Here is a 13787-nt window from a genome sequence, read left to right on the forward strand (position 1 = left end):
CAAGAGGGGCATCCAACTTCATCATCATTTTAGAAATAAACTTTTTTTTTTGCAATAATTTATCGAAATAACTATTCGAAAACTAGACTTTTGAACTTTACCTCTTCGTTCCCAATTCAGATGATGAAGAACCTCCATAGCTTAAATGAGTTTGCATCTGTAGCATGTTACAAGCGGTGCCCAAATACAAAATAAAACAACACAATGCAAGGCGATTGCAATGGAAATCATTATGTACAAAACTCTTCATCGAAAGCCGATCTGTTGATCGTTTCTCTGAGGCAGAGTGAAAAATAAAACATTAGGTGGTTACAATTTCAGAGACAGTACTTCATGGTCAGTAATTATATTCTCTGTATTTTCAATTTGTTCATGGTACGATAGTAGCCGAGCCTTTGTTTTTGTCAGGTTAACTGATGATGGAATTCCCCCCTTTTTTTTAATTACCTTGGAATTCAGTACTTTTGTTATTACCATTCTTTTTGCAGACATGCTAGTACTCTCAGATCTGTACTTAGTCTCTTTTTGTTGTTGGGATGTAATCTCTTTTTGTTGTTGGGATGTACTCTCTTTTTGCTGTTGGGATGTACTCTTTTTGCTGTTGGGATGTACTCTCTTTTTGCTGTTGGGATGTACTCTCTTTTTGTTGTTGGGATGAACTCTCTTTTTGTTGTTGGGATGTACTCTCTTTTTGCTGTTGGGATGTACTCTCTTTTTGCTGTTGGGATGTACTCTCTTTTTGTTGTTGGGATGTACTCTCTTTTTGCTGTTGGGATTTACTCTCTTTTTGCTGTTGGGATGTACTCTTTTTGTTGTTGGGATGTACTCTCTTTTTCTTGTTGGGATGTACTCTCTTTTTGCTGTTGGGATATACTCTCTCTTTTTGCTGTTGGGATGTACTCTCTTTTTGCTGTTGGGATGTACTCTTTTTGCTGTTGGGATGTACTCTCTTTTTGTTGTTGGGATGTACTCTCTTTTTGTTGTTGGGATGTACTCTCTTTTTGTTGTTGGGATGTACTCTCTTTTTGCTGTTGGGATGTACTCTCTTTTTGCTGTTGGGATGTACTCTCTTTTTGCTGTTGGGATGTACTCTCTTTTTGCTGTTGGGATGTACTCTCTTTTTGTTGTTGGGATGTACTCTCTTTTTGCTGTTGGGATGTACTCTCTTTTGCTGTTGGGATGTACTCTTTTTGTTGTTGGGATGTACTCTCTTTTTGTTGTTGGGATGTACTCTCTTTTTGTTGTTGGGATGTACTCTCTTTTTGCTGTTGGGATGTACTCTCTTTTTGCTGTTGGGATGTACTCTCTTTTTGCTGTTGGGATGTACTCTCTTTTTGCTGTTGGGATGTACTCTCCTTTTGTTGTTGGGATGTACTCTCTTTTTGCTGTTGGGATGTACTCTCTTTTTGCTGTTGGGATGTACTCTCTTTTTGTTGTTGGGATGTACTCTCTTTTTGCTGTTGGGATGTACTCTCTTTTTGTTGTTGGGATGTACAAGTACCCAGCCACGTCCACTATATGTGTTTTTGTTATTCATAGATGTATTTCTATTTGTATCCATCTGATTAGCTAAGACTCAGTTTTCAGCTGATTTTTTATATTTTGTTCTTATGTTGTACTGTTACACACCACTGTCCAAAGTTAGGGAGGGTTGGGATCCTGCAAATATGTTTAACCCCGCCACATGTTTTGTTAATTGTATTTCTATTTGTATCCATCTGAGGAGCTAAGACTTTTTCAGCTAATTTTTTAGAGTTTGTTTTTATGTTGTACTGTTACACCACTGTCCAAAGTTAGGGAGAGTTGGGATCCTGCAAACATGTTTAACCCAGCCACATGCCTGTAATTCATTGGTTGTCGTTTGTTGTTGTGTTTCATATTTGTTTTTCGTTCATTTTTTGTACACAAGTTTGGACATTTCGTTTGAACATTATTCATTTGTCATTTCGGGGCCTTTTATAGCTGACTATGCGGTATGGGCTTTGCCCATTGTTGAAGGCCATACAGTGACCAATAGTTGGTCAATGCTGTGTCGTTTAGTCTCTTGTGCAGAATTGTCTTATTGGCTATCATATATACCACATCAGGGGCGGATCCAGCCATTTTAAAAAGGGGGTTCCTAACCCAGGACAAAGGGGGGGGGGGGGGGTTCCAACCACATGTTCCCATTCAAATACATTGATCGTCCAAAGAAAAGGGGGTTCCAACCCCCGGAACCCCCCCCTCTGGATCCGCGCCTGCACATCCTCTTTTTTATAAGTTGTGTAACGTTTATATAGCATATCTTATTTTAAATAACCGCAATGCGAGAGTTGTGCGGATCGAGACAGTTGTAAATAATATGATTCTATTCTACCAAAACACGCGTGTAATATTGTAAGTGGAAACGTTCAATACTTTCACAAAACATTATCAATACTAATGTGTTTCGTTTTTGTATTCCCATTCACAACACGATAATTATGACTACGTGCTCAATACCAACCTGTCCTATAGACATGCAAAACGTGTGCACATGGCAGATAATCAATTGAAAATAGTGTCGTTATTATAGAAACAGAGTTATGCAATAAAAAGCAGCTTGATTTCTATGAAATATACATGATTTGAAAAACAAAAACTATAATTGACATTATCCAGAATAATTGATAAAAAAGAAGAAAGAGGTAATGACATTAACACTGACAGATATTAATGAATTTATATTTCAAATAAGTAATTAATGGCAAACAACCCATACAGTGTCCGTTAAATGGAATGAAAATCGATGTTTATTTCAAATAAAATATATTTTTTTTCGGAAATTAACACCGATGAAATAATAAACCATTTTCAAATTGATTTTTAGGCTTACACTGAAAGTTATTTTATTGTTTCAAACTTTTATTACAGTTTCATTGTATGCATATCAAATGTTCAATTTCAATTTATAAAACGTTAAAATGAAAAAGACTTCAAAGGCTAACTTCCTTTTGTGTGACAAAATCTAACATGGCGGGCCAACGATTCATGATTTTAAGGATCACGATACAGAAAAGATCGGAGCATAATTTCAAGTTCCGGAAGTCTAAAACTGCTAGAACTTTACAGCCTTAACTGAAACATTTAAAAGTTGTGGAGAAAATTTAAAAAGGTTATAGTAGAGCCAATTTTACCTAAATCAGTTTCATTTGTATGGTCATAGACTTAGGTTGTTGAAACGTATTTCAGTTTTCTAGATCTTTCTGTATTGATTTTACACCGTCCAATTTTACTCTCTTTTTTTTTTTTTATAGAATTAAAACATTTTAAACATTGCTGTGGAAGGCATTGCATTTTGAGACAAAATGGAAATTTAACGAGAATTCACTGTATCCATGTATCATTCTGATTTTATATTAATTTTGGTTAAGTATGTCATCCATTTTCACTTATTTTCTTCAAAATTATCGACATTGAAGTTCTGAGTCCCTTTTTTTGCATTTATTATTTGGTTATATGTCCGGAATGGTTTTACACTAGTAATTTTTGGGGCCCTTTCTAGCTTGCTGTTCGGTGTGAGCCAATGCTCCATGTTTTAAGGCCGTACCTTGACCTATATTGGTTTACTTTAATTTATAAATTGAAACTTGGGTGGAGAGTTGTCTCATTGGCACTCATAACTCATCTTCCTATATCTGTAAATGTTGTTATGCCATGAAAGGCGCATTTAAAATTATTGTAGTGCAAATTATTGCAATAAAATTAATGAATGAAAATTTAAGTACTTTTAAATATGACCCTGCTTTGTATAAAATAAATTCAGGAAAAATCAGCCATACCTCCTTATTCGATTTGTAACTTTGCATGATATACTTGAATACCTATCTCAAGGGAACAAGGAATGCAGGAAAACTTATAATCTGATCAAACTGATAGACAAAGAGGACACATATCACGTGACACATATAGTCCCCTTCGTAGATGGCTAAAAAGGTCATATATGAAGCTAACATTATCTGTATTTCATATGCTAATCTTAAGTAAAGAAACTCCATTGATTGTTCAAGTAATCACAGTCGTTATTCATGCAAATTGAATTTTGGTTCGTGCAAAGTCGCTCCAAGAATTTCCAATATGTCAATTCATCAACGTCAATTCATATGCAGTCTCCCATCATTATAGTGTTTGCATAAAACAGAGACACATAAGTGGATGGGGCTAAGAGGTAACTTGTTACGTGGCTACTATTCTGGTATAGATAGTGTAGCTTTTTAAACTGCACTGACGATGTGCTATCATATGAAAATAGATCATATACGTTCAACACTTTTGTGAAAGGAACTATTTTTTGGTGCATACATGACAACTTTTTGTGTCGGATTTCCTGAAATGACCTCTTTTCGACAATAAGAGGAATCATTGATACAAATGAAATCAATGAGCTATACTTATTTAATGTCCATCTTTTCAATCATTTACTACACGGTCGGTATCAATAATATCATTGCTTATTTGTAACTTGTTCAACTGTACTGTATTGTATAGCCGGAATTAGTGCAAACTGTTTCCCTTGTATAAAAGATACTGAATCACAAGGAGTTTCCCGATGCTCCGTAAAATAATACAGGTCTTATGATTTCCACCTTTTGTTAAGATGTACGCGGCATACTACATTATATTTGCTATTGCATGACAGTAACACGAAGTGAAGGATTCTGGTATGAAACATTTATAAGGAGACGGGTATGATATTTGTATTTTGTTTCATTCAGTTGAACAAATATATTGCATCCACACGTAAGAAAAATTCAAACAAGATCTTCGTCAAAGATCCCGGTGATACTCGCGAGCCGAATTTTGGTCTCTACTAAACTATTTAAGAGTTGTTGAAAGGGCCTTTAACGTGCATGGAGCGTGACACCATCTCTACACGAGGCATCGGATTTAACGCTCACATTACATATATGACCGCACGTGCATGGATACGCATTTATATATATATATATACATCACAAACAGCCAAACTACGCGCGCCCTATTTTGCAATGGATTTACTGCCGGAAGAAGAACACCCGCGACCATGCATACTTATATTCCCCAGTAACCATTGGTGTCCTTGAAAAATTTATGTGTCTGCTTATTGATACATCTTACACAGTAAAGCCAACACCATTGATTTATTCCGGATGAAAAAAAGTCGATCAAACTATATTTCTATAACCAAGTCAACCCCATTTTTGTTATGATTAATGCAGTCTCCTCCTTTCGAGACAGGATCATAATCCTTGGCTAGCGAAGAAGAGTTGACCATAGAACTGTATTTATGATTATTTTCTATTTTATAAACGATTACAGTTACATCTACAAAACCCTTAATCTGAAAACCAGATAAATACAAAATACTATGAATTGTAAGAAAAATATGAACGAAATAATGTGTGCAAACGGACTACAGGTACACAAGGACTCCGAAATCCATGACACATCAATTGATAAGTGAATCTATGGCAATGTTAATATATTTTTAGTCTTTTTCAATAAAATACGATGCGATCAATTTAAGGAGACTCGCGGGTACAAAAATTTCAGCAAAAAAAATAAACACTATTAGTTATTACTTTATGATATGGTACAAAAATCAACCAAAAAAATCGATTCGGTTTGACCCATGACGACTTTTAAAAGGTTTATATCATTGAAAAAGCTCCAAATTATCTCCCTTTGGTGCAAAAATGCCATTTTTTTCCAACCATTATTTCCATTTAAAATGGATTGATATTCCATACAGACAGACCCCCCTTCAATAAAATTGAAATATCTTTTATAACTCATCAGTGACCTATATTTTTTATTATTGATTTCTAATAAGCTGTACACAAACTAAATTATTGTAAAATTTAAGCGATTTCTGTAATTTAGTTCTTTTTTCATTTCGATATTACCTCTATTTCTCCTATTAGTTCAATAGAATAAAAGGGGCATTAACAAAAAAAATATGCTTCTTTCGAAATCAAATTGTGAGCTTAAATAAACGGCGACCCGGGCCATTTTTATATTTCATTTTTCTATTAAGTATATGATAAAGTTCATTTATATTTTTTTTTAACAAAATCCTGTATTAAAAAAAAATTTGATTTATACCCGCGAGCCCCCTTAACTGCGTGCTAATGGTAAAGCTGAAATTAACCACTTTAACACCAAAACGTATAGCTGACCGTCGCGTTAATTGTGTCTTGCAGATCTCAAGGGATGTCCACGGTTTCGTCAATGTTCAACCTTCGTGATAAGCTACCCTTCTTCATAATAACTTTATAGTTCAATAAGGAACTGGTGAAAAAAATCGAATACTTTGTTTTTCAATAGTCTAACTACAATGATGTTTTGATTATTTAATATTTTTATGCATACATTTTCATTTTTCAAATTGGGGACACATCGATAATAAAAACAATAAATGGAAAACAAAAAAACAAATAGCAAAATACGTAAAGAGAAAATATCAGAACTAAACAGAAATAGAGAATAATGTCTCCGATGTCATATATTTTAGACTATGTAGATATCCTCCGCTTTGTCGTATGTCTGGAAGATTCATTGACTTGGAGTGTTTCGGTAATTACTGTCCAAATATTCAACAGCGGTTCTCTTTGGTGTGTTGGGTATATAATGTGGTCTTGTGAAAAAAGTGAGTGTCTCTTGCATTGATAGGTAATGTTCCTTCCCTTTAGTGATTACCTGCATCCAGTGGCGGATACAAAAGGGTGTCTGTTTTTTTAGTATGGAGTATCAATCATTTGAAATGGGAATAATGGTTGGAAACCCCTCCGCTTTCTTATCCTTGGTTACGTTAGGATACACCCTTTCAAAAATGATTGGATCCGCCCGTGTACCTGAATACAGATTACTCTTTGGGTAGAGAATGTACTTTATCAACTATATGCATATAAGAGTTAAACATAGTAATCTTATTGCACTTCTTTCAACATGGTTTTAGACGTATGCTTTAATATCACAAAAATCATTTTGGATGCAAAAGCCGAAAAGAAAGACATGAACGGAAATGTTAGTAATCGAGAAAGTGACCAGGCATAAGATAACATAGGATGTTAACTTCCGCAAACAACAGTATTGTGACAGCTGTTCCATAAACAACATTAACGATATTGAACGGACTAGGAAACGACACCATTAATTGTATGTAGAAACCGTAGCAAATAAAGCGAGATAACTCATTATTATCATTTGAAATATGGAGAAAAAGTGACATGGATTCTAAGATAACTTATCGATTCTATCAGGAAATATCAGAGTATCAACAGATGGAATAAGTGGAAAATGTCTGCAATAGTTTAGACATGTTCAAATCATCACTGATCAAAACAGATTAAACAATATCAAAGATGTAGCACTCTATTTGACTTGTGTTGAATTTATTATCTGCGTTGTACACTGATTCTCACTACGCCTCATATTCGTATGGCGTTTAATATAATTGAGACATCATAGTCAAAATATTTTGAACACGCATAGGTGTATTGTTTATATTTTGTTTTTATTGTTTATGTGCTGTCTCGACGTATATATATAGTTTTTATTACAATAACGCCTTAATATAAGGTGCCGTTAAATCTTGACTATTTACAACTAAAATATATAATTCATTTATAAACTTCTTCATTTCTAGACTTGGACAAATAACACCTAACATATTCTAATTCACAATATCCTACCGAATTACACTTCTCACAATGTTTGTATTAACATGAGCAACACGACGGGTGCCAAATGTGGAACAAGATCTGCTCATCCCTTCAGATCTTAAATCACCCAAAGTGTTTTGTCTTGTTGCTTTGTCTGGTGTTTTTTGTACTGTAATTTCTCTGCTTGTCTTTTTTTTCTTTTCAGCCATGGCGTTTTCGGTTTATTTTCGACTTGTTATATGTCCCTTTGGTATCATACCCCTCTCTTTATAAATCATTTTTCTTATGATGTCTATTTTGCAATAGATAATAAATTTTCTAATGAGAAAAATACGTTATAGGTTGTCAAAGCATCAAGTTTTCCTTCTGATTTTTTTTTATATTAGATTTTCCCATAATTTCAAATTTCTTCTTTAAAATGGCTTTTTAAATTGCTTCTTGATTTACCCCCTCCGTTCTGGGAAATTCGAACAGTAGGAAAATTAGGTAGCCTACGTTGAAGTGATATGATGTTCTCCTAGGGATTGTTTATAAACATTCTGAAGCAAGGAAAATGTATTTTTATGTTCTAGATGTCGGTTCCAATGTAAAAGAACTTGTCGTCAGACTGTTATTTTTGTAGTTCCGATCAAACTGACTTGAGCAGAAAACATATCAATTGTTGACGCCTCCAATGACGATGCCACTGGAAAAGCAACACCTATGTCTCGCCATCCGTGACTTTCGTCATGTCCGAGACAAACATGATAAAATCGTCATATAAGGACAAAAACTAAATACCCTTATGATGTTTGTGGCCAAGTTTGGTTGAATTTGGCGTAGCAGTTTCTAAGCCTTGAAGATGCTCATTGTAAAAGTTAATGGACGACGACGTACGACGGACGCTAAGTGGTGGTAAAAGCTCACATTTACCCATTGGGACTAGTGAGCTAAAATATGCGAAAAGTAAAACCCCGAAGAAAATTCAATACGGAAATTCCCTAATCAAATGTCAAAATTAAAAGCTCAAACACAAGACTTTAAGGTAGTTTTGCCCTTAAATGCATACGTTTTATTTATGTTCGTGTCCGTCGTAAATTCTTCAAAGATTTTCTTCTCTGATATAACTAATGATAAATATGGTATTAAGTATAAAGGTTGGGTTTTTTATTCGGGTATCTTAAGCCAACCTAAATAGCCGGCTAAAACATGGTCAAAAGACTTCACTTAAATTTTTCAACATTCCAAATAGTGACATCTTGGATTTGAAAAAAATTTAAAATCGCAAAATTTACAATTTGATTTTGAACAACTGGATTTTTAGAACAGATAATTTGGTAGTAACAATTAAACATGCTAAAATAGGACTGGAATCAAGCGTGGTTTATAAGGACTTTTTTTTTGTTATTAAGGCACATGTTCAGACTTTGTGATTTGGACTTTTCGTTGGAAGAAGTTAACTTTCCGGACTAAACAGTTTTCTATCATGGTACGTCTTTTAATCTGATAAGCAAAACAATTGGAATTTTGAATTTCTCTATATATAAGAGACGCATAGTGTTTGCTGCAATATAAGCTGGTACTAAGGCATATTTATTATATAATTAATTCCTTTAGTTAAGAAACAAAGTGCAAGTTTTTGTTATGGTATTTTTTTCATGTATTTCTCTTTTGAGTTAGATCGTACCTTTCGTTTATAAGCACATAGCATAATAAATAAAACAGATTGTAATTTGACATAACTCAGTTTTGCTGCAATATACTTGGGCATATTTATTAAATATTTGATTCCTTAAACAATTTAGGTACATATATTTGTTATGGTATTTTTTTATTTCTTCACTTTTATGATAAACTCCCTTCACTTTTATAATAATCTTCCTTCACTTTTATAATAATCTTGAAAACAAAACATATTTTAATTTGACGTAAATCTGTAGATAAAATATACATATCTGCATGCAGATACCGATATACAATAAAAATCCTAGCTGTTAATAATGATTGATAAAATGATTTGATATTACGAATCCACTATAGAAGAGATGCTTTCTATTGAATAATTTCTTGCTCTTGTCTTTTCTTTTGTCGTCCGTTTAAACATTTTGAATAATTCTCTTCTAAATTTTGTCCCACTAAGACAGTATAGAAAGAAACTAATAGCATTGTTCATATACATCAATAAGCTTGAAATTGTTTCAAGAAGATTCATAAGTGATGGGTCTGCGTCTATGAAAAAACTCTCACAGATGTAATACACTGAAACCGGAAGTGTACAAACGAGGAAGGATATATTCACTGAAAGTAACATGGCCGTCATATTCGAATTTCGATTGCGTTGCCGTCTGGAATTTGCTTCATTTGTCAAATTATTAGGCGATGTTTTTTCTTTGATAGTTGCAAACCGCTTGAATGATTTGATGATTGTCCGAATAATGATAACATTGCATATCAGCATTATACTAAACGGAAAAAAACAATATAACGCAAAGTCCATAAAAGGCCAAGCGATCATGGAAAATGAGTTAAATTGACATATTCCGTCTTGAAAATCGGTAGTGAATAGTAAATGTCCATTGAGCATGATCAAAAGAAAGGTGACCAAAACAACAACAAAACGACTTCGACGCATTGTACAATAATAGACTGCTCTCAATGGAAGTTTTACTGAAATACACCTGTCGATGGTCACGGCAACCAAAATCCATGCCGTAAACTCGAGCGAAAAATATGTCATAAAAACGTGGATTTTACAATTGAGGGGACCAAATGTTCGAATGTCAGTTTCAAAAGCATATCGTATCCATCGGCGTAAAAGTCCTGTGTTGACCACAAGAATATCTCCAAATGATAAGACTGTTAGATAAAACATGGTTGTAGAACGTCTCATAGTTCTTCTTAATAATACACTTATGGACAAAGTTGATGAAATCATTCCTAAAAGTATTACACACGGTGAAAAATATATCCAAAGTAAATCCGCATAATATGTATCTATAACCTTCGCCAAACCATAGTCTGTTTCATTCGAAACGTTCCAATCTGCGCCAAAACCTTCATTGTTGTCAATTTGCATCTTAAATCCCGATCTAAACACTATCTGAAAATAGATGTGTAGGTTTATTTTATTGACGTTTATCTGCCGAAAAACACAATATACATTGCGAGAGTTAGGGTTTGGTTTGGTTTGGTTTATCATAAAGTTTAAGGCAAATTTCAAAACTAGAATTTTAAAACGTGCTCAGGCATTCATACGTCATCTGCATATTAAAAAAGATATAAAATTTGAATTAATTTACACAACAGTCATTGTTTTCATATATATACATATTTAAAAAAAGTATGTTAAACATCGTCATAAAAAGCAGTAAATAGAATCTCAACGCCATCTTTGTCGGATATTTACAAATAAAGTTAAAATAGTTTATTTTTGTAATACGACTTATAATAATTTTTTCTTCGTTCCCGAGACAAATTATGGTAATTCATTTATACGACGTACCCGAGACATATATATGAAATACCCTGTCTTACAATTGAAAGTTTCAGAAAAACAGTCTCCGCTGTATATATGAGGTCACTATAAGCAGCTTAAGCCTTTGAAAAGTTCTTATTGGCTTTTAAACTTCCATATTAAAGAAAAAAATCGTAGAGTAAGAACCATTGGAATTGAAACGTTTAAAACTGTACATTGTATGTGCTGGACTGCTGGACTGCTTGCTGTATTATGTCTTATCTTATATATGTGTTTGTCTTAATATATGTGTTTGTTTGCGTATCATTTTGTTTGTGTGTAATGTACTTAACAGTAGATTTTTAAACCTCACTAGAGCTTGTGTTGATTTGTTTGCAATGTATCGACATTAAATAAAACTTTTATTTAATTTGATTTGAAACAAAGATGGTAATTCCTATATAAATTCGACGTACTAGAGACATGTTATGAAACAAATATTGTAATTCCTTTATAGTACGGCGTATCCGAGACATATTATGAAACAAATATTGTAATTCATATATTAGCCTGTGATCCTGTAGCCCTTTTCACAAAAAAACCTGAAGTGTAAAATTAATCTTACTATAAAAATATCTAGTTGAATTAGTAAGGAATGTTTTAGACTTACAATAATTTTAATAGATCTTTTTTGGCTCAATGGTGAGTGGTATAAGTTTGGATCAGGATACCAGATAATTTCCTGTACGACGTACCCGAGATATGTTAGGGATGACATCAAAAGATCGATGTAGGATACAAAAAACTTAAATCAAATAGTTTGGGGGTGGGGGTCAACATTGCTGCAAGTTTTGTTAATCTAAAATCGATTTTACATATATCCCTATTGGTCAATCAATTTTTCCCAAATTAAGTTAAGAAAGGGGGGGGGGGGGGGGGGGGGGTCAGTGAAAAAAACTATGTGAATTAAGTTTTGTATCCTTCATTGAACTTTTGATGTCGTCCCTTATGAAATAAAGATGATAACAGTGTCGAATCATGGAATTTCATTAGTGCTGCTTGGGGGCTTAATGACTGTAAAGAGGGGACCTGCTCCCGTCATGCTTCAGTGACTCCCTATAAAATCAAGCAAATTTGTCCCACAAAACGGGGGCCGGGTCCCCTGTATCCCTCTAAATCAACATCTGGTTAATTCCTTTCTAAGACGTACCCAAGATACATTTAAAACAAAGATGATAATTCATTTATACGAGTAACGACATACCAAAGACTAGAAATTCCGTTTCAAAACACATTTTATTTCATAAGCAACTATTTTATTTTTTACCATAAAAACTGATCGTAAGATATTCTGAAAATACCGGAATATTTTAGCATTTCCTAGTAAGATTTTTTTTGCGAAATGAGTCGCAGAACCGGCCCTATTCTTCGTGTTCAGCATGCTTCTAAATTGTATATTAGAAAAATTGTCAAATTAATGTTTTATTGGACGGAACAATTGTGCCAAAAATAATCCGAATCAGCTTAGGTCAATATTTCCTTGAAAGCCCTCTTCCATTTTCGTGTATGTTTTTATAAAAATGAAGATGTGGTATGATTGCCAATAAGACAACTCTCCAAAAGAGACCAATTAGCAAATATAGTAACACCTATAGGTCAATATACGGCCTTACACAATGAGCAAACCTCATACCACATAGTCAGCTATAAAAGGCCCCTAAATGACAAATGTAAAACAATTCAAACGAAAAAACTAACGACCTAATTTAGGAACTAAAAAAATGAACGAAATATAAAATATGTAACGCATCAACAAACGACAACCACTGAATTACAGGCTCCTGACTTGGGATAGGCACATACATACAGAATGTACTATGCTTATTTCGCCATCGACGGATTTTAACGGAAGTCTTTCCAATCTTTGCTCTTGTTGTCACTTGCAGTCTAAAAATGTAACACAAATGACATCTTCATATGAAAATTTACATTGGGTAATATTGCTACCACCCCATGACGTTTTTTTTAAACATAGTATGTTCATTATACATGTAAATCATTAATGCTTATAATATATTGAGTTTTGTCAGCTGCATTTTCTTCGGCACAAAAGATCGTATTTGCAAGGACTAATTAAGCAAGAACAACATATTATAGATCTTAGAAAAATTGAGAATGGTTATGGGGGTATATGTGAAAGAGACAACTACCCGACCACAGAGCAGAGTGGTCCCGGTTACAATGAAATTTAAAAATAATTTACTTACTGTATACTCTAAGCGTCTTCTCGAAAAAATATCCTAGGTTGTTTACACTTATTTTTTCTCAAGTCTTACATAACCAAATATCTAAATAGCAAACATTTCTTCTACCCTGAAGCACTTTTTTAATTTACTATTGTGAACAGAGATTACCTAAAGTTGTGTCATTATTTTGTACTTAATTGTTGATTAGTAAAGCTCAATAGAAACTGTAAACTTGTGACAAACAACTTGTTAAAAGACGGACAAAACACCACAGCTAACAGACGAACGTGACACATAATAATGAAATCTGCCATGTTTTCTGGCCTGGCGTTATTAAATAAATTATTTTACAGACAACTTTAAAAATGGAAAATAAAAACAAAAAACTGTGGGATTATAAGACGTATATAAAAATTTGTACTAAAATTGTTAGTATATAAAGTCATT

General features: G+C 33.6%; 1 protein-coding gene across 1 annotated transcript; it reads right to left on the reverse strand.

The window, feature by feature from the left end:
* Positions 1-9540: 9540 nt before the first annotated feature.
* LOC139507544 (thyrotropin-releasing hormone receptor-like) lies at positions 9541-13586 on the reverse strand. The gene is made up of 2 exons (XM_071295780.1): positions 13362-13586; positions 9541-10740 (listed from the first exon to the last, which is right to left on the reverse strand). The coding sequence occupies exon 2, from the start codon at positions 10714-10716 to the stop codon at positions 9664-9666; it is 1053 nt and encodes a 350-aa protein (XP_071151881.1). The 5' UTR covers positions 10717-10740; positions 13362-13586; the 3' UTR covers positions 9541-9663.
* Between the last annotated feature and the right edge of the window lie 201 nt (positions 13587-13787).

This window comes from Mytilus edulis, unplaced genomic scaffold (assembly GCF_963676685.1).
Source record: "Mytilus edulis unplaced genomic scaffold, xbMytEdul2.2 SCAFFOLD_842, whole genome shotgun sequence".
In the NCBI taxonomy this organism is placed as follows: Eukaryota; Metazoa; Mollusca; class Bivalvia; order Mytilida; family Mytilidae; genus Mytilus; species Mytilus edulis.